The sequence below is a fragment of the Schistocerca nitens genome, chromosome 4 (assembly GCF_023898315.1).
Source record: "Schistocerca nitens isolate TAMUIC-IGC-003100 chromosome 4, iqSchNite1.1, whole genome shotgun sequence".
Taxonomy (NCBI): domain Eukaryota; kingdom Metazoa; phylum Arthropoda; class Insecta; order Orthoptera; family Acrididae; genus Schistocerca; species Schistocerca nitens.
In genome coordinates this window covers 652,956,802-652,979,368 of record NC_064617.1, presented here as the reverse complement: position 1 = coordinate 652,979,368, position 22,567 = coordinate 652,956,802, and the positions used below count along the sequence as shown (strand labels likewise).

Sequence of the window (22,567 nt, the reverse complement as noted above, 5' to 3'; positions counted from 1 at the left end):
CGAAAGGCAAAGGTCCCGAGTTCGAGTCTCGGTCGGGCACACAGTTTTAATCTGCCAGGAAGTTTCATATCAGCACACACTCCGCTGCAGAGTGAAAATCTCAATCTTGAAGGGAGTTCCAGAACCAGCGAATTGCAGGGCGAGCTGGATTATGAGAACTACAAATAACAGGAAGGCGAGGTGGCGAAAGTATAAAACTTGAACTACGGGCCACTGAAAGAAAGTCGTTTGGTCGGAGGAGCCTTCCTTCACACTATTGTCAAGTTATGGCCGAGTTTGCGTCCCAAGAGTGACACAACGCGGTGTTTCGGTGATGATTTGGGCAGAATTATGGTCGCATTCCATGGATCCCAGGCCACTTTCGCAAGGTCGCATTACTGCCAATGGTTATCTGACCCTTTTTGCTAAACAGTTCGCATAGCCCACGACTGATCTGTGAGCACTTGGCTGATTTGTTGTGTTTCCCAGGGCCACTAGCGCCTCCAGTTCTCATTATTATTGAGTCTTTCTCCACTACTTCAAAGAGAAGGGTGCATGATCGCTTTGCACCTCCAGCATCGTAACGTGCAATTGACACTATTTACCAGGACTAATTGCATAACGGTCCCTTCAAAACTACATAGTGCCTTTATTTTCCATTCCAAGACGACTGGACGCTTTTTCGAATGCTAACGGTTTTCTAAACCATGTCAGGTGTGATAATGTGATGTGGTATTGTCGTTTTCCTATTTTTGTACAGTTCTATATCTTCATTACTATACTAGGTTGCGGTGCCAGAATCTGGGGGCATCTCCTTTGACTGGAAAGCTTTAAACCGAACCGTTGTCAAACTGAAACTAGGGCCAACTTTTAAATTGATTTATCACTATTGTTAAGGCTGAACTCTGTGATAACGCTGTCAGATTCGAAATATTCAGTTACAAGGGGTAAACTTTTGCAAACGCAACTTAACCTTCTTTATTTGTTTCTGAATAAAACATTACCCAGCAAGGATCGTACAAAGTTAATGACCCTTTTAAGTACTGATTTCCATCTCGTAGATGAACACTTGTCTAACGTAAATGTACTTACTATCTGCACAGTATGTACATAAGTATCCAAGATAAAAAAAATTTGAGATCTAATTAATATTGACGAAATTAGGTATAAGACTGATTTGAAGACGTTGCTGCCTCGGCAAGACTTCATTATCCCACAAATTGCATCTCCAATACTTGTTGTTGTATCTCCAGAAATATGTAATTAGATCAAATGCTAAGTACTAGAGGCGAATGGGTAGAACCAAATGGTTTCATGAGTACACAAAGAGAGATTTTAATTCACTCTAAAACACAAACAAGAAAAAATAACAAGTCACCACGAAGGAATTATCAGAATTGCATGGAAATGGGTAGATGTGATGTACATGTACAGACAGATAAATCATTACAATTTCAGAAAAACTGGATAACTGAATCACCAGAAAGCGTTTCACAAATGCATCTAGTTAGTAATACGTTTGTCCACTGTTGGCCCCTACGCAAGCAGTTATTCGGCTTGGCATTGATTTCTAGAGTCGTTGGATGTCATCCTGAAGGACACCGTAGCAAATTATGTCCACCTGGCGCTGTAGGTCGTGAAAATCCCGAAATGATCGGAAGGCCCTGCCCACAATGCTACTAAGGTTCTCATTTGAATAGAAATCCAGCGACTTTGTTGGTCATGTGGTGTCACCGCCAGACACCACACTTGCTAGGTGGTAGCCTTTAAATCGGCCGCGGTCCGTTAGTGTACGTCGGACCCGCGTGTCGCCACTGTCAGTGATTGCAGACCGAGCGCCGCCACACGGCAGGTCTAGAGAGACGTTCTAGCACTCGCCCCAGTTGTACAGCAGACTTTGCCAGAGATGAATCAATGACAAATACGCTCTCATTAGCCGAGACGATAGTTAGCATAGCCTTCAGCTATGTCATTTGCTACGACCTAGCAAGGCGCCATTACCAGTTTATATTGAGATTGTAATTGATGTATCATCAAGAGCGATGTTCTCCAATTATGGATTAAAGTTAAGTATTCCAGCAACTACGTTCTTTTCTTACTAGACTCAACTACTTTACCTGCGTGAGCTTAAACGCGTGCATTGCGGACTCCTCTAGCAACACGGTGTTGGCTTTTCTGCCAACACATCAGGCCAAGGATGGGTTTGGCAATCACGAAGACAAGGCAGTAGAAACTCTCATTGGGCGGGCACTATCTTGCTGAAATGTAAGCTCTATGTGTTTGGCCTTGAAGGTCAACGCAGTGGGGAATAGAATATCTTCGACGTACCGTTGTGCTGGAAGGGTGCCACGGATGACAAAGGAGTCCTGCTATGGAATGAAACGGCACCCCAGACCATCGCCCCTGCTTGTCGGGCTGCTTGGGGTGTGACAATTTGGTATCCTACCTCTGTCCCGGGACGCGTACAGACAAGTATTCGATGGTCATCATCTTCACTGGTCATCGCGGTTCAATTCTAAGCTGGATTCACCAAAGAGGACAAATATACTGCAGTCAGTAAGATTCCAGGCCGAAGACGTGTCTGGAGACCCTACAGACAGCAGTGTGATGTCGAGGTGACTGTCGCCCGGCGCACAGCGCGACAATGGCCCGCCAGTCAGAAGTGATGGTCTGCCATTCCTTCTCACAGCAGGGACCGCTGACTCCTGTGGCTCCCCTGCAACGCAGAGGTAAGTCGACGATATTCTGTGTCCCATTTTGTTGTCCCCCATGGCCAAACATCCTGGATTCACATTTCAACAGGATAATGCCCGCTCACATACAGTGAGAGTTTCTACTGCTTGTCCTCATGCTTGCCAAACCCTACTGGGGCCATCAAGATCGCCGGATTTCTCCCCAACTGAGAACGTTTTGAGCATTATGAATAGGACCTCCCAACCACTTTGGGATTTTCACGATCTAGGACGCCAGTTGGACATAATTTGGCATGATATCCCTCAGAAGGATATCCAACTGTAGCAATCAATTCCAACCCTAAGAACTGCTTTCATAAGTGCCAGAGGTAGACAAATGTTGTTTTGATTTGCTCAATTTGTGTGGCTCTTCTTCTTGAATAAATCATCCAATTTTTTTCTGAAATTGTAATAATTTGTTTTTCTGTATGTGTATTACGTATCTACCGATTTCCGTCCCATTTGAATAATTCCTTCCTGGTGAGGCTTATTTTTGCTCAGAGTGTATGATAAAAAGAGACATGCTGAACCTTTCGGAAAGATTCTTACTTTAACTACAGTATAGGCAGCCCTTTATTGGTGGTTAAGAACCGGCTCAAGAATTGCATTGCCCCCACCAAACCCCTAGTTTTATAACAAGTCAGAAATAGTATAGCCAAAGCAATCTGTTTACTAATACTCGACACAGAGAGAGGGGGTTGGGGGGGGAGGGGGGAGGCCTATTAAGGGCCATGAAGGTTTAAGAATGTGAGGAGCGCAACTGGATATTGCTAGCGTTATTAGTATTTCAATAATCACACAATACGACAGTTTATTCCTCTTGATTAATACGTCCTTCATAAAACGTGAAGTCGCGTGGAAAAAGCGGTTCAAACTAAGAATATGTCTCCCAGATATGTGTAACAACACAATGAAACAGCAGACCAGCTTTCTTACGAGAACAAATATTAACCCATTGTGGTGTCTTGGCCAGATCACGCTTTCCTCTGAATGATATTAGCGACAAAGCCCCTGATTGGAGCCGGCCGCGGTGGCCGAGCGGTTCTAGGAGCTTCAGCCCGGAACCGCTCGACTGCTACGGTCGCAGGTTCGAATCCTGCCTCGGGCATGGATGTGTGTGACGTCCTTAGGTTTAAGTAGTTCTAAATTCTAGGGGACTGATGACCTCAGAAGTTAAGTCCCATTGTGCTCAGAGCCATTTGAACCTCTGACTGGGTCTCACAGGCCACATTCTTTGATGGGACAGTCAGCCAAACTATTGCACTGCGGCAGAAGTAGGAAAACAACAGAATGGCAAGCTGCCTCTGCTCTCCGCATATGATAAAAGTCTGCTGCCTTCTTTACATTTAGATAATAAAACTTTGAGAAGACAGTAGAGCATTCTGGAAAGGCTCAGTACTGACGAGGGTTTAGTGGTGATTCTCAGAATATGTCCGTTGGACATCATGGTACGTTACATGGCAGCGTTGCATTGATTGGGGCATTAACAATACGATTCATTGTGCGAGATTACAAGCGCTCAGATATAAATGACATTTAGTAGCATGGAGGTTGGACGAATGCCTGTGTGATTTTGATCCTAGAAGCAATGCAAGGCGTGGATACAGCATGTTGCCCCACGTTAAGAATAGGCTTATCTGGCGTATAATTGGCCCTACCCAACCTACCCAACCCATGGTATACCTTTTAGCAGGTCATGGTCCGTAAGAGAAACATCCACATCGATTTGGATACAGTAACATAACAGTATGTGAGAATGGAGAGGATTGTTGCCCCTGTTTCCAGGTAGAGAGAGAATGCTACCGGTTGGATTGCGGTATACGCACAATGGTAAATGACTGAAATTTATGGACTACGTTTAGTGTAACTGCACATCGAGTATCTAATAAAGAACTGCTTCACTTTCAGCGGATGCTCTGAATATCGAAGTAGCGTCAACATATCAGAAGAACGAAGTAGAACACCAACAAGAATTGTTACCTCTGTAATAGACAATAATAGGCACGGCTAAAATATAATTAAGAGAAACTATAAAAACCAATAAAAGTACCGTGGCCACCTACAATGGAATGTGTGGACTCGAGTATTTCCAAGGCACTCCAATACACTCCTGGAAATGGAAAAAAGAACACATTGACACCGGTGTGTCAGACCCACCATACTTGCTCCGGACACTGCGAGAGGGCTGTACAAGCAATGATCACACGCACGGCACAGCGGACACACCAGGAACCGCGGTGTTGGCCGTCGAATGGCGCTAGCTGCGCAGCATTTGTGCACCGCCGCCGTCAGTGTCAGCCAGTTTGCCGTGGCATACGGAGCTCCATCGCAGTCTTTAACACTGGTAGCATGCCGCGACAGCGTGGACGTGAACCGTATGTGCAGTTGACGGACTTTGAGCGAGGGCGTATAGTGGGCATGCGGGAGGCCGGGTGGACGTACCACCGAATTGCTCAACACGTGGGGCGTGAGGTCTCCACAGTACATCGATGTTGTCGCCAGTGGTCGGCGGAAGGTGCACGTGCCCGTCGACCTGGGACCGGACCGCAGCGACACACGGATGCACGCCAAGACCGTAGGATCCTACGCAGTGCCGTAGGGGACCGCACCGCCACTTCCCCGCAAATTAGGGTCACTGTTGCTCCTGGGGTATCGGCGAGGACCATTCGCAACCGTCTCCATGAAGCTGGGCTACGGTCCCGCACACCGTTAGGCCGTCTTCCGCTCACGCCCCAACATCGTGCAGCCCGCCTCCAGTGGTGTCGCGACAGGCGTGAATGGAGGGACGAATGGAGACGTGTCGTCCTCATCGATGAGAGTCGCTTCTGCCTTGGTGCCAATGATGGTCGTATGCGTGTTTGGCGCCGTGCAGGTGAGCGCCACAATCAGGACTGCATACGACCGAGGCACATAGGGCCAACACCCGGCATCATGGTGTGGGGAGCGATCTCCTACACTGGCCGTACACCGCTGGTGATCGTCGAGGGGACACTGAATAGTGCACGGTACATCCAAACCGTCATCGAACCCATCGTTCTACCATTCCTAGACCGGCAAGGGAACTTGCTGTTCCAACAGGACAATGCACGTCCGCATGTATCCCGTGCCACCCAACGTGCTCTAGAAGGTGTAAGTCAACTACCCTGGCCAGCAAGATCTCCGGATCTGTCCCCCATTGAGCATGTTTGGGACTGGATGAAGCGTCGTCTCACGCGGTCTGCACGTCCAGCACGAACGCTGGTCCAACTGAGGCGCCAGGTGGAAATGGCATGGCAAGCCGTTCCACAGGACTACATCCAGCATCTCTACAATCGTCTCCATGGGAGAATAGCAGCCTGCATTGCTCGAAAGGTGGATATACACTGTACTAGTGCCGACATTGTGCATGCTCTGTTGCCTGTGTCTATGTGCCTGTGGTTCTGTCAGTGTGATCATGTGATGTATCTGACCCCAGGAATGTGTCAATAAAGTTTCCCCTTCCTGGGACAATGAATTCACGGTGTTCTTATTTCAATTTCCAGGAGTGTATTAGTGGGGGCAATTTAAAACACTATAGCAACAACAGTCCTTGTGTGTGGATGTTGCGAGGGGGGGGGGGGGAGGCGGGGGGGGGCGTACTTCTGGTGCTTCTAACTGATTTCCCCCACCGCCCACACTTTCCCACTGGCGAAAGGCGACTGGGAAAAATTAGAGTCGGTAAGCCTGTGTATTAGCTCTAATTTCTTGAATTTTCTCGTCGAGATCATTATGCGAGATGTATGTGGTAGGGAAGCTCTCTCTCGAAATTTCAGTAGTAAACCTATCCTTGAGGCATAACGCCTCTTTTGCAACGTCGGCCAACAGTATTTGTTTAGCATCTCGGTAACGCTCTCGCTATAACTATACGCACCGCCATTCGTTGGAGCTTCTCTATCTCTTCTATCGGTCCTACTTGCTAAGGATATTATATTCATGAACAATATTCAAGACTCGCTTGAAGAAGCGCCTTGTAAGTCACTTCCCTTGCGGATGAGTTCCATCTCCTTATGATTCTTCCTATGAAACTGTCTGGCATCTGCTTTTTCTAGTATTTGCTTTATGTGGTCAGTCACTTAACGTCGCTCTGGATAGTTACTCATGTGTTTTATGGCAGATAGTTGCACCGCAGTGGATTTCCTTTCTCTGTATGTGCAATATGTTCCATTTATTTAAGTTCAGGGTAAATTCCAGAGACTGCACAATTCATTAATCCTCCATACGTCGTTTTGTCTTCTGTCGTTATTACTTTGTTATAGACAACCGCATTAACTGCGAAAAGTCTTAATGAACATCCGGCGCTGTGTACTACATCTCTTATGTACCTTGTAAACGGTAAAGGTCCTACCATATTTCCTTGGGGTACTCCGCAAATTACTTTTATATGTGACGATTTTTTACCGTTGAGAGCGTCGTTGTTGTCCTCTACTTGCCAGGAAGTCTTGAATCGAGTTGAAAATCTAGTCCGTTACTCTATACGCTGTTTTTTTTTTTTCACTACATGACAGTGCGGAGCGGTGTCAAAAGCCTTCCTGAATTCAAGGAACCCGGCGTTAACCTGGGCACCGTTGTCCACGGAGCTGTGGATCTCACTGAGAAACAGAGCGAGATGAGTTTGCGGGATACACGTTGATTTCTATAGAGAAGATTTTTACTCTCCAAAACTTAGTAATTTTTGAGCATAAAACGTTTTCCATAATTCTAAAACAGTCAACATCGACTTCAACGATGTAGGTCTATAAATGCTTGCGTCTGTCCTGCGGCCCTTCTTGAAAACGGAAATTACCTGCACCTTTTTCTAGTTGCTAGGTACGCTTCGTTGCTCCAGCGATGTACGATAAAGTGCTGCCAGGTAGGGACCACGTTCTTTGGCACAATCTTTGTAGAATATTACAGGTATCTCATCTGATGGTGATCGTTTTCCACAACTATACGATTGTAGTTGCTTTTCTAATCCATTGTCAGTCATCTCAGTATCTGCCATTTCGACGTTCCTGCTATGATTGAAAGGAGGCATTATGTTAACAATCTTCCGTGATGAAACCATTTAGGAAGACCGGATCAATATTTCGGCCTTCTCTCTGTTATCTTCCGATTCGGTGCCATTATAGTCTCGAGTGAATGAATAGATTATTTCGCAATTGTTACTGATTTGACCTAAGACCAAAACAGGCATTTCACTGACAAGGGCTGACTATATTTTGCTTTCAGAGTCATTGAATTCTTCTCTCATTGCTCTCCTTACATTCATTTTCGATTCGTTCAGGTTTTGTTTGTCAGCTAGGTTTTGTCTTCTTTTGTATTTGAGATGAAGCTCTCTTCGTCTACGGAGCAGATCGGTAACACGGCTACTAAACCACGATAGGTCTTTCTCATCACCTAACACCTTGCTCAGAACATAGTTTTGAATGTTGTTTATGAATTTTTCTTGTTTATGTTCCGTATCATCGTCCTCATCACTGTAAATTTGATGCTGACTACTCAGATACTTCAATTTGTATCCTGTCACTCTGGTTGATCAAAAATATCTTGCTACCTTTCTTAACATTCCTTATTAAAACCGTAGTCATAGTTGCTATCACGGGCTTACCAGTGGGACCGAGCACCAAGAGGATCAGTGGACACGCTTGCCGTGTGCGGGCGGCCGTATTGCCATGAAATGTAATTCCACGATGGTTCGCCATTAAGGGAAACGCAACGGGGCGTACAATATCGTTGATGTACCGCTGTGCCGTAATGGTGCCACGGCTGACAAGCGAAGGCATTCTGCTATGAAAAGAAACTGTACCCAAACCAACACTCCTGCCTCTCTGCCCGTATGGCGGGCGATATTAAAGTTGGTACCCCACAACTTTCCGGGGCGTCTCCATACCGTCTTCGACCTGGAGCCTCAATCACTGGAGTAGAATTGTTTTCAGTGATGAGTCCCGCTTCGAACTGACCCCAGATGACCTGCGGAGATGGCCTCAGGGCAACACTGCTGAAAAGCCGCGAGCCGGTATTGCGAGCCGGCCGATGTGGCCGAGCAGTTCTAGGCGCTTCAGTCTGGAACCGCGCGACCACTACGGTCGCAGGTTCGAATCCTGCCTTGGGCATGGATGTGTGTGATGTCCTTAGGTTAGTTAGGTTTAAGTAGTTCTCCGTTCTAAGGGACTGATGACCTCAGTTGTTAGGTCAAATAGTGCTTAGAGCCATTTGAACCTGTATTGCGAGTAGCAGTGGAAATGGAAGGTGTGATTGACTAGTCGCCGTGGAAGCTTTATCCTTCTAGTTTAAAAGACTACTATTCCCCTTCATTCTGATGTAATTAAAATGCACGTAAATGCAAAACGCATGTCATTGACGTGTCAATGACTTGGTTCTTAAATACTAATCAACGTGTTAGTCAAGAGTGTGAGATGGACCTGGGATCGGCCTTTGCAAGAAACCATTTCGGCAATATGATGAACGGAAGGCTTAAAACATGATGACTGCATGGGTTTTCGAACCAACACAAAGCCACATGGTAGTTTGTCAGACGTGTGCGTTGGGAGAGAGCGCTGCAGTTTTAAGGAAGAAATTTCTGAAAATGTTCATCTGGAGAACAGTATTGGGTGGAATTGAATCATGAGTAGTGGGAAAACCGATAAAGGAGAACCTAAACGTTTGAAAAGCGCTGTTGCAGAAGGATTCTGAAAAGTGAGAAGTAATAAGGTAAGAAAGGACAATGTTCGCAGAATCGACGAAGAGAAGAATACATGAAAAACATTGTAGAAGAAACACTACGATAGAACAATAGTTTCAGAGAACTAGAGGGACTTGCACAGGGCAAAAAAATTGTTGAGGAAGTTGAAAACTTTAATACATCCAACCAACAATCGAAGACAAGAAGTGTAAAGGTTCGTCATTGGCGAAAAATACGTAGAGGGCCGCATTAAACCAGTCTGAAGCCTGGTGACCACACTACCTACCAAATGAGGTAACAGTACGCCACTTCATCATTTCATCACCTAGGCCAGTACTCCAGACACTACAAGAGAGAGAGATAGTGAACGTTGGATCAATCTTTCAATATTAGTTAATGAAGTACAGTTCAAACTTTTAATAATAGCTATAGTCCACTCACAATAAAGTGATTACCGCCTATGACCTACGTCAACGTGCTACAACCTTTCAGAACGGCAGATGGCAGCACGATCTATGGAGGGTCAATAAAGCATGTCAGGGGACGCGCAAACAGTGCCGTCGTTGTCGTAATGTGAAAACTGAACCATTTATCTGATGTCCAAAGGGGCATGATCATTGGCTTTAGAGTCAAAGGTGGAAGCATTTTGAAACGGCTACGTCTGTAAACTGTTCGTGTGCCATTGTGGTAGAAGAATACTGTGCATGGCAAAATGGCTCTATCCAACACCAGTTCGAGCCAACTGTGGTGCACGGGTCACTGATGATAGGGGTGAAGAAAGGCTGCGAAAATGAGTACGGGCGCACAGAGGTGGAACTTTTCAGCAACTGACAGGGTCTCCTCAACGACCGACCAGCGAACGTTGCTGCATATGGACTTCCGAAGGAAGCGCTGGTTCATGCAACCATGTTGACTGCTTTTCATCGACGACGAGGGCTGGAATTTGCACGCTAATACCGCAACTAGAGGTCCTTTGAGTGGTGACTTGCGCCCTTTTCAGATGAATCACGTTTTATGCTCCATCAGACAAAGGGCCGTTGGCCTGTACGGCCTGAAACGACAAAAAACGAACACTCTGCAAGAATCGTCAGAAGCGTCCAGGCCAGAGTAGGCAGCTTTATCGTCTGATCAATATTTTCGTGGTTTATCCTGGATGATTTCGACATTCTGGGAGGCACAATAGATCAGCAGAAGTACGTATCTATCCTTGGCGGCCGTATCCATGCCTACATGCAGTTTGTTTCACCTCGGCACTATGACAGCTACCAAACGGACAATTTAACGTGTCAGACAGCTCGCAGTATACGTGCGTTGTTCGAAGACAACTCCTAATAGGTAATCTGTGCGACCACCTTGATCTGTCTGTTCGCGCCATGGATTTTCAACCGAGAAACCTAATAGAGCTGGCCACGGCACTGGAGTGGGTATGGCTCCACGGATCCATATCGGTACCTTCCAGAACCTCACTGATTCTCTTCCTGCACAGCATGCAGTTGTCAGCGCTGCAATAGGCTGTTACTCAGGGTTTGGACAAGAGGTCAAGCTAATGTGACTGGACAATGTATTAACTATTTACATAACGGCATTTTCAAGTAGACCTAAATATTGAGTTTTAGGAAAGGAACGCAAGGTCTACTTGAAAATCGTCTAATACAGAGTCCGGAACCGGTCGTGGAACTGATGAATTTCCTGTTAGCAACTGGAGCGACATTTTACGAACTGAACAAACAGCTAGTGACTAATAATCTTGTAATAATTTACCGTGAACGGAAGTATGGAATATTTAGTTCACTCAGCTTACTGGCGGCGTGTACGCAATAAATCATCTCTGAAGCTTTCGGGAATTAACACGATGCGTGAGACGACCTACGAATATGTCAACTTCTGTACGAGCTATCCATCAATATGCCTCAACACACGACTTCGCAGTCTTCAAACTGGTCTCTTCTAGCGATGAAACTATCCAGACATATGAATGACGACTGTGGTCCTGAAAACTGAAACAAAGTACATGGGGGCAGATCAAATGGTTCAACTGGCTCTGAGTACTACTTAACTTCTGAGGTCATCAGTCCCCTAGAACTTAGAACCACTTAAACCTAACTAACCTAAGGACATCACTCACATCCATGCCCGAGGTAGGATTCGAACCTGCGACCATAGCGGTCACGCGGTTCCAGACTGTAGTGTCTAGAACCACTCGGCCACCCCGGCCGGTGGGGGTCAAATCAAACTTTATCATTTCTCTTCGTACATTTCCATATTCCGGCCACCACAAGACCCGATCCGTCACTGTAATACCGGAAGTGGCATTCATATTTTCATTTTCATACCAGTCGCTCCACTTAACAATCAACGTAAAACTGCGTCACCTAACACGGCCTATTGTTGCTGTATGAATGTCATCACAAAAATTTTGTTGCAAAGAGTTTACTGTTTTTTCAACTGCGAGCTGTTACTACTGACAGAACATCACCCCAAACTGGTAAAATGAAGAGAATATTGATGATAAAATGTTCTTAGTCGTTGGGCCACATCACTTTCTTCATTAAACTCCTTCAAACCTCTGCAATTCGATTCACATGCTGAGACTCTCTGGCTGAACGCTGTTGAAAGACAGTGTCGTGTTCACTAATAAAAGGCTATTTTCTCACTCATTTTCCGGAATGTATGCCTTAAGCGATTTAAGGAAGCCATGCAAAAGGTTAATGTCAGTGGCTGAATTCGAACTAATGTCTAATCCCTTAAACACTTTACCTCAAGTCTTTTTAGTTCTCTGAAGACAGCAACGTGCAACTGCCGTAGTTAACCGAGAAAAAAGAGCAAAGTTTAATGTATGCAGTCTACTTACAACTGAATCAGCTTAACAGATAACTAGTTCACTACCACTAGACAAAAGTCGACCTATGTCAAATTGTCAAACTTCAGTTACACAAATTAACTACCTACTGGAAGACCATACATGCCTAAAAAGAATTTGGAGGTTGTGTTGTAGCACCTCGTTTCCAAAACGGGCGCAGAAGTCTGCAGCTGCCTTCCGCTCTTTAAAAGTCATAAATACACTAATTAATAACTAATTTCCAACTGCCGGAATGATAGCGTGTCGTGTAACAAAGCCGTTCGTGTATAACCAATTACAAATCGCTTATCCTTGGAGTACCAAATTTAAATCACCCACTTAAACGCAGTAATTGTAAACTGCCTTACTAAACTGTTCCCCATTTCTAATTTTGACCCATTTAGTGCGACACCGAGGGCACACATTTTTTATAAATTAACAGTAATGTTGTAGATACGGGAAGGACAGCTTCTCCGAAAATCTTGATGAGACGAAAAGATGGTCGATTGTGTGCATTAGGGATGGGGATACTAGGTTCCCCAAAAGCCCCGCGTCAAGATCACAGCACATAAGGTGCGTCTGCTCCTTTCGGCACTATATGACCACGTCTTGGCAACTGTGGGAGATGCTTGCAGTTGGACTGTATAGAGCAGCAGCCACGGATGGTCCCTCCAGGTCACTCCCCGAACGAGTTGGTATTCTGAGTAAAGTGGTGGAAGAGCCTCTCAGCGGACAAATTTGAACGACCAAGCTATAAAGCCTCCAGCGTCTCGTTAAAAGTTCAGCTACGCAGTCGCTCTCATTCCATCTCGATCGACGCTGCCGCGCCATATGGGAAGAGTTTTTCCAAGAGGTAAGCCCGTCTCATCACTGCTTTACATTCAGCCTACTACATCTTCCAAATTCTGGTTAGTTACTTATCAAATTACACATTTGTGTGACTAGCTGTATATGAGCAGTGGGTTCTTTATTTGTTTTCAATAAAATGTGTGATCGCGTGTGTGCTCCATGGTACTATTCCATTTAAATTCAAGGCACCCTTTGCCCAAAGATAGGTGCTGACTTCAATATAATGAACAACTTGTAGCATGGTCCTAATGTTAACGGCATCACAAATAAGACTATTTCTGTCTCATAGTCTCTTGTAAATGCAAGTTGTTTAGAAGAAAGTGTCATAGTCTTACACGAGATAGAATTCGTCAAAACTAGAAGAAAATTTATACTACTATATAAAGACAAGTGGTAGTTTAACGTTGTTACCAAAAATCTGGAAAATAAGTGAAAGGTTGTTAACAAGTATCACGAAAAGTTCTTCACCAATTACTTCATATTTAACACAATAATGTCATAAATATTCGGACGGACAGAGACTACAATTTTTAATATATGTGGTATATAGTTCTGTACTGCACATGGGGGGGGGGGGGGGAAGCACTGTCACCAAAAATCTCGAAAAGTTCGTGACCGATATATTTCAAATGTTTACACCATACTTCAGGTTCATACAGACAGAGATACATATTTTTATATACAGACTGTGTAAATATGTATGTAACATATAAGGAGAAACGTTGTGGGCGTAAATGTCGAAAAGTTCTCTTCCTATTAACTTCAAATTTTCATACGATACGCTAATAAAAGTAGGACAGCCATAAGACTATATATTTTTAAATATATACAGTATATAAACTTACACAATATACAATAGAAGACATAATTGGCACAGTTCTCAGAAGGTTGTTGGTCGATTTATTTCAAATATTTGCACAATACCCCAATTAACATTCAGCCCGAAAACGCTATATATTTTTGTAAACAACACTCTGCAGTTTTTCTGTTAAAAAAGACTGTGCCAAAAAAAACGCTCTTCTGGGAAAATGTGCAGTTTAGTTTTCTTTCTCCGGATCAGTTTTCAGTACGATACCAGGCCATTTAATCCATTAGACTGTTTTTCCTATATATATATTATTTCTACTTATATAGAATTTTTTTTTAAATCTGCATACACAACAATATGCTGCTCCGTTTTATTCGTCCCAGTCGGGTTTAACAGAAAACATTAAAGTTTTTGGAATCGCCATGGTACCGCATTCCTAGAGAGGTATGCAAACCAAAATAAACAACCTTCAATAGTAATTAACACCTCACCAGGAACCAGCAATGGCTTTGCCTGAGAAGTTGGATTCAAGGAAGGATTGGCCAAGATGGTTTAATTGAACATCATTTACCATGACATTTTATTAAAACAATTCTTCTAAACTGATATAACTAGTACAATTCTTGTTTTAACAACTGCTTGTAAGAGAAAAAGGAAATTAGGCAACAGTTTGAATTAAAACAGTAAATCAATTCCATACTAGGACCAGGAACCAGATAACCGTTTCCTGTTTATCGGAGCCACTTTTACCTTCGGGACAAGACCATAGATCGAAGTGAAAACATAAAATGGGACACCCACCGGACATCAAAACAACAAAACTACAGTAGCTAAAGTAGTAAATACTCAAGCAAAACCTTAAGACTACAGTAAGACAGCAATACAAGTGAATAACATAATTGTGGTGCTTAACTGTGCGTCCACAAACGTTCATTTAACGGACAACCCGCATAGTTGAGGGCCAAACCGTCCGGTGTAACCACCAGACCACACCCACGCAACGGAGGTGGCGGCGTGGGACAAAGGACAGCCCAACTAGGACCCCTAAACAAATGCCAAGGCAGAACAGCCACAAACCAAATTACAGTTGAATTCTATAACGTATACACATCACCAGTTAGTTTCTATACGGCTGATAATAAGGATGATTCACCACCTAGATGAATGCATAACCAAGTGACACACCATAACCTGCATGTGCGTAAGGGGTAGCCTACAAGAATTCACTAGCAATAAAGCAGCCCGCAAATATATACATACGTATATGTATAGATCTCCGCAAATAAGGAGAAAACTGTTCTGAATTTCTTTGCTTGTAAGTAAATAATAAATTGCTGCCACTTATTTTAAAACTACTAGTGAGAATGGCAACAAATACACAGAAGTAACTTTGAGATAGTAGAGACAACTTAAAGCTTCTTGGAACAAATGAGGAAAAGCAGCTGTTATGCTCAATTATTAAAAGAAATTTCTTATCACAAAATGGTTCAAATGGCTCTGAGCACTATGGGTCATAACATCTATGGTCATCAGTCCCCTAGAACTTAGAACTACTTAAACCTAACTAACCTAAGGGCATCACACAACACCCGTCATCACGAGGCAGAGAAAATCCCTGACCCCGCCGGGAATCAAACCCGGGAACCCGGGCGTGGGAAGCGAGAACGCTACCGTACGACCACTAGCTGCGGACTTCCTTATCACAGCTCAACTAAAAATAGACTAGCCTTTAATATAAAATATTCCTCTTGAGTAATACAGATTACAGACCACGGTTTAATAACCGATAACAACTTGGGAACTTGAATTTGTCGAAAGTAACTTAGCATTAAGAACGAGAGGTTCAGCCACTACCGGATCACCAAAGCGGAAAGCCTGACGCAAAACAGACAACTAGCAAGCTTATTTGCTAATTGATTACAAACGGTGAGAACTGCCAAAGACGGCCGCGAGCAACGTTGTAATATCAGCGAACTGTTGTGGCCGGATACGTTTAGTCAGTATCCCCAGTTACAGCTTTACGTCCGCGGCGCCGACCTGTGTGGCCGAGAGGTTCTAGGCGCTTCAGTCTGGAACCTCGCGACCGCTACGGTCGCAGGTTTGAGTCCTGATTTGGGCATGGATGTGTGCCGATAACAGTAGAATACCACTTCGGGTTGAGTTAGCAATCCCGCCGAGTGTAGAACTGCCCGTCTTCCAGCATAAGGTGGTCAACTAACGCCACACATCCGCAACTCAGTCCGGAAGGCCAGCACGCTTCCACGTGCGGTACTCAACGGCCGCCAACTCGATACGATACGCTGTTCACACGCTCGCTGCCACAAACACACAAGTACCATTATAGAATGTGAATCGTCTGATGCTTTGTAATCCTACCCTTTCGTGTGAAATACTGTCGCTGAAACTGCTATCGTCACAGACTCAGCAGCTGGAGAGGTTTCTCTCATACCCCATATACCAATGATACCAACCTTTTTACCCAGTCATTTTGAGCGACTTCATTTTCGAGTCAAGGTTTCCTTTGCAACACCAATAAGCGAGGTTCAAAGCCAGAGAGAGAGATTGGGGGGGGGGGGGGGAGAGGTGGACAGAAATGGGGAGGAAAAGAATTTAAGGGGGGGAAAGAAGGAGACGAATATACAGAGGGGTAGGAGGAAAAAGATGGCGAGAGAGGAGAGAGAGAGAGAGAGAAATAGAGAGAGAGGAGGAGGAGGAGCAGATGAACGAAGAGAGGGGGCAGGAAAAGATGGACAGGGACAGGAGAACACGGAGATTTGGACGAACATCCAATTGCCGTACAAATTTAGCAACTGTGAAGCATTTCAGGGTTCACGACCTTATACGTCTATAAGACAATAATTGCTCGACCAGTATGCCCTCTCGCTCCTGACGCAGAAGTAGACACCATAGGCGGTAGTGTATATGATTCAGTTCAAATTCTGACACATGCATAGGTCGCCTATAAATGTTCCTATTGCCAGATACCCAACGATTTCAGGTCCGGTGAACGGGAATGGAATGCTACCTGGCCTCCGCGACCGATCGTACTCCCATGACACCTTGCGGTGAGGCACAGTCGCACCATTCGTAGAAAATGGGGTTATGTCTCGTTGTGCATAAACCGCTGTAGTTGTTTTCCTGAAACGGTGAAGCACGTATTAATCCACTTGGGGTGTATGGCCCTATGAGTGTGTCACCGACAGATCTTGCCCATACACTGATACTGGAGTGATCCTGAGGCCGCACTCCATGATTGCTCGAAGATTTGCATATCCCCAGACGTGCGGATTGTGGTAAATTACTGTGTCATCTCTTGTGAAACCCGATTCAGCTGCAAATAAAATACACAACGCTCGTCACAGTTAAAAAGACCCACATCTCAACAGACGTGGGTTTCCGGATGTATAACTGCACGAACGTTCCTCTAGCTCTGACCAGTACTAACTACTGTAGCAATATGTGACACAGTTTTGAAACATCCTGTATGACCGCTGAGTAACGGAGGCCGGAAGGAACTATCCTGCAAGTCAAGGCAGGTTACATCTCTATCTACATCACTGCCATGTAATTCACACATAAGTGCCTGACAGTGATTCTTCGAAGAACCTTCAGACAGTTTCCCCACTGTTCCTGTCTCTAACAGCGCGTGGGAAAATAAACACTTACAAATTTCTGTGCAAGCTCTGATTTCTCGTATTTTATTACGATGATAATTTCTTCCTATCCAGTTTGGTGACAATAACGTATTTTCACATACAACGGAGAAAGTTGGTGACTGAAGTTTTATGACTAGATCTCGTCGCAACGGAAAACGCCCGTGTTTTAATAATTACCACACAATCTCGCTTGTCATAATCTTCACACTCTCTCTCCTATTTTGCGGTAATACCAAACGATCTGCCTTCTGTCCTCTGTCAGCCCTTTTTGGTAGGGACCCGTTACCGCGTAGCAATACTCTAGCAATGGACGAAGAAGCCAGGTATATGCAGTCTCTCTAGTAGCGTTTTCGCATCTTCTAAGTGTTCTGTAAACATTATCTATGTGATCACTCCAGTTTAACTTACTCGACGTTTTAGTTTCTATGTATTAAGTTGAAATGGTATCATAAAACTTGTTATTTATCGTGTAACCGTAATTTGACGGATTTCTTTGCCATTCGTGTCAAAGATCTCACATTTTTCCTTTTTGCACCATACAGATACCGTGGCTAAGGTATTTGGCAGTTGGTTTTGATCTTCTGATAACCTTACTAGAAGGTAGATAGCACCATTATCTGCAAAAAGCCTAAAAGTACTGCCCAGATTGTGTCGTAAATCGTTTATACAGATTAAAAACGGGAGAGAGCTTGTAACACCATCTTGGGGAACGCCGAAACACTTCTGTTGATGATTTTCCACCGATTACAACGTACTGTGACTTTCTGAAAGGAAATCATGAAACCAGTCGCACAACTGAAGCGATATTCCACAGGTACGAAACATGAGTAGAAGTCTCTTGTCACGGACGGTGTCAAAATGTTTCTGGAAATCTATAAATATGGACCTAATCATAGTTGTACTTGACAACCACGTTTTTTTCTGAGTCCGTGCTGGTTATTTGTCAATAAATCGTTTTCTATGAGGTAACTCATAGTGTCCCAACACAGTATGTGCTCCAAAATTCTACTGCATATTGACGTCAGGGGTATGGGTGTGTAATTCATCGAATTATTCGAATTTCCTTTCTTGAGTATGCCACTAATCATCAAAATTACAGAATAAAATGGTTCAAATGGCTCTGTGCACTATGGGACTCAACATCTTAGGTCATAAGTCCCCTAGAACTTAGAACTACTTAAACCTAACTAACCTAAGGACATCACACACACCCATGCCCGAGGCAGGATTCGAATCTGCGACCGTAGCAGTCCCGCGGTTCCGGACTGCAGCGCCAGAACCGCACGGCCACCGGGGCCGGCAATTACAGAATACGAAAGCCTTCTGCAGATAGGCAAACAAGTCCGAATTGGTTGTGAAAGAAACAAGTGATATTGATTGTTGTGTGAGGAATAACTTCACAACACATCAACACCGCCCCGGAAACTACTCGTACTCTCAGGTTCCATCCTCTCACCACACCACTGTCTGTGGTGTTGTTATTGAGTGTATTTCTCAATCGTTATGACTTTTTAATAAATGTTGGGCTAAATCGGTTCAGGGGACGTGCCCATCTTCAGCGTCTCACAGTAAATTTTATAACTGGAGTAGTCAATTTTAGATCGGTAAGTACATTTTCTCGCGAGACAACAGTAAATCAAGATACAAACACAACCCTCAACCGAAAGATGTCCAATGGTGATTGCGTCGAACAGGTATTTATTTAAGTAGAACATAATGAATGTGGCTAAAAATGTGTGCCTCACACCTAACCTGTCATGACCACAGACATTTTTTAATTCCTTTTTGTGGGGGAGGGAGGGGGGGGTGGTGGTAGGAGTGATGGTGACCGGTTTGCAGAGGGTCGAATGATTAGAGCGATTAAGTTAGTCAAAGACAGCAGTTTTACTGTAATGAAGTTAGTTAAAATGTGAAGGAATATTGGGAGCCAAAAGTCGTATGTGTGTTACATTTGGTGGAGCGCCGAGTTAAGCAACACAAAGGAGAATATTGTGTTCAAATGGTCAAATGGCTGTGAGCACTATGGGACTTAACATCTGTGGTCATCAGTCCCCTAGAACTTAGAACTACTTAAACCTAACTAACCTGAGGACAGCACACACATCCATGCCCGAGGCAGGATTCGAACCTGCGACCGTAGCGGTCACACGGTTCCAGACTGAAGCGCCTAGAACCGCACGGCCACACCGGCCGGCTAGAATATTGTGTCATCGCCCAGCAGAGCAATTGACAAGAAGCAGCTCGTCGCACGCTGGGGTGTCAACATCAAGGGCGGTAATCGGGTCAGTTATGCCAGTCGAGCAACACCAGAATATTCCACAGACCTACTGGGGAAGAAGAACAGCAGACATCAGCGGCAGAAAGCCGTATTTAAAGACCGTTAACCAGCTCGTCGTCATCGTCTGTCGTGAGGCGTTGGAGTGACGCAGATCGTGTGTCACTTAGCGCAGCCACCATTTCGGAGTCAACACTGGCATCGAAGTCATGTAATAGGCACCGCCGTGATGCCGTACTTAGCGCAGCCACCATTTCGGAGTCGACACTGGCATCGCAGTCATGTAATAGACACCGCCGTGATGCAGGTCGACGTCTGAGGGGCGACAGTGTGACGCCGATGCTGTCTACAGGCAGACACCTGTCATGGGAATCATCACTTGGGGTGCGTTATGGTAACACACTGTTGCCACCATTCTGGGATGCTGCCGCCGCAAAGTCCGTGACCGGGCCAGGAGTCGGAGACTCTGGTCCACCGATGCTGGTCAGCTACCGCTTGGGATGGTCACTGAGACGGGACACTAACCTGTTCCACTGCCGCCACGCCCACTAATATGAACTAGCTGGCGATTGTTGTCCTTTTATAAACAGTACATCACGTCAATGAGAAACTACCTTAAATATTCTGTTACATGGATGCTTAAAGCAAGTTACCGCAGTCGATGTAATGTGCTTCGCGCAAGGATAAAAGCGAATCGCATTCTGGTAGAAAGAAGCTAAGTAACATTCGCTGTGAGAGGGCGGCGTACTTCCTGGCCAGTAGCATCACTGCAAACAGCAGCCGCAGTTTTCATTCACACTGCGCACTAAGCCCGCTTAATGCCGTTTGCTGCCGTGGCAGCTGCCTGTGCGGATCCATCTTCATCAGCATAGCGCGAACGCAGCCACGCCCAGAGGCTCGCCGTGGGCGTACGCGCTGAGGCGCGGCGAGGCGGGAGGGGGCAGACCGGTAAACATCCGATGGCGGCCTCCTCACAACTCCAGCAAACAGCCCGCTCACCGCTGAGTGTCTGCAGCCGTTACCGTCGCTCCAACGGGACCCTGAGGCTCGTTTAACGCGCTTGTCCTGTAACCTCTGCTAACTCTGCACGTTCACTTAAGAATTTCTCGAGTGTTCCATCAGGAATAAATATTCAGCGATCAACCGAAAAACATATTCTAAACGAAGTCATTTGTAGCTCCTGAGGAGACTGTTTACCCTTGAATCGGATTAGATTACACACGGTGGAGTCAGATTAACATGACCACCACCTGTGTTCGATGTCAACGTGCAGCAACCACTCACAGACGACGGGTAGCAGCACTAGTAGGGCAGAACATACACTGAATTTAAAAGAACGCAAAATCTTTATGTAAGATCAAGGTTTATAAGGATTAGGTATCTGAATGCAGAAACAAAGTTGGAAACCACGAAGAAATGTCTCATAAGGAGGATACAGCTACGAGTTGCATCTTCATCTGGTAAACAGCAATAGAAAACTCGAACAGACTACTTTAAATTCTGATTCTTCATCAGACGAATGAGTTATTCCTTAGTTATCATTTATTTTGTACTAACGTGTAATACATCTGCCATGCTGCTTGATTTCATTTGTCCAACCGTGTACTGAAACAAACCGAAAGTAAAATGGACAATATCACATCACAACGCCTGTGCTGTGGCGCATTTGCCGTATAGTCACACTTCTGCGCCGCACTGCGCGTCAGGGGGCTCCAGCCAACAGCCAGTGTTTATACCGGAATGGACCCCGCCACATCCCCTGGACGACGTCCTTCATTTAACGACCGGGAGTGGCGTTTCCGTAGAGTTGTCAGTGCTAACAGACAACCAACGCTGCGTGAAATAACCGCAGAAATCAACGTGGGACTACGTTGAACGTTCCGTTAGGACAGTGCGGCGAAACTCGGCGTTAATGTACTATGACAGCAGAAGACCGAAGCTAGTGCGTTTGCTAAGAGAACGACGTTACCTGCCCTAGACTACTGAAAAACCGTTGCCCATCTGGCCAGATGAGTCCAGACTTCAGCTGGTAAGGGCTGGTGGTAGGATTCGAATGTGGCACAGACCCCATGATGCTATGGACTCAAGTTGCCAACAAGGCACTGTAAGCTGATGGTGGCTCCATAATGGTGTGGGCTGTGTTTACGTGGAATCAACTAGACCCCCTGGCCCAATAGAACCGATAACTGACCGGAAATGGTTATGTTCGGTAACATGAAGACCATTTGCAGCCATTCATGGACTTCAAGTTTCCAAAGAATGATGGAATTCTATTGGATGACAAGAATTCTAATGGTAGACAATGAGTCATGACGCCTTGCCACAGTTGTTCGCGATTCGTTGGAAGAACATTCTGGAGAATTAGAGCTACAGATTTAGCCACCCAGATCGCCCAACATGAATTCCATCGTACATTTATCGGACATAAACGAGAGGTCAGTTCGTGAACAAGATCCTGCACCTGGTGCATTTTCGCTATTAGAGATGGCAGCAGGGATCAATATTTCTGCAGGGGGACTTACAATTACTTTCTGAGTCGCTGCCACGTCGAGTTGCTGCACTAGAACCGCAAAAGGAGGTCCGACACGATATTAGGAGTGAACCGCATGACTTTTGTCACCTCAGTATATAAAACATGTCCGGAAGATGCGGAAAACAGTGCAGTCGTTGCTGTAATGCCAAAAGGGCATGATCATTGGCTTTCGGGCCAAGAGAGGAACGATCTCTGAAACGGGTCTGTAAACTGTTCG

General features: G+C 45.1%; 1 protein-coding gene across 1 annotated transcript in view; it reads left to right on the top strand.

Annotated features, from left to right (window-relative positions):
* Positions 1-20,369, top strand: part of LOC126252486 (octopamine receptor-like) — a 92,755-nt gene extending 72,386 nt beyond the window's left edge. The window contains exon 4 of the mRNA XM_049953381.1: positions 20,060-20,369. Coding sequence (XP_049809338.1) covers positions 20,060-20,369 — 310 coding nt within the window. The remainder of the gene's footprint in view (positions 1-20,059) is intronic.
* Positions 20,370-22,567: the final 2,198 nt, after the last annotated feature.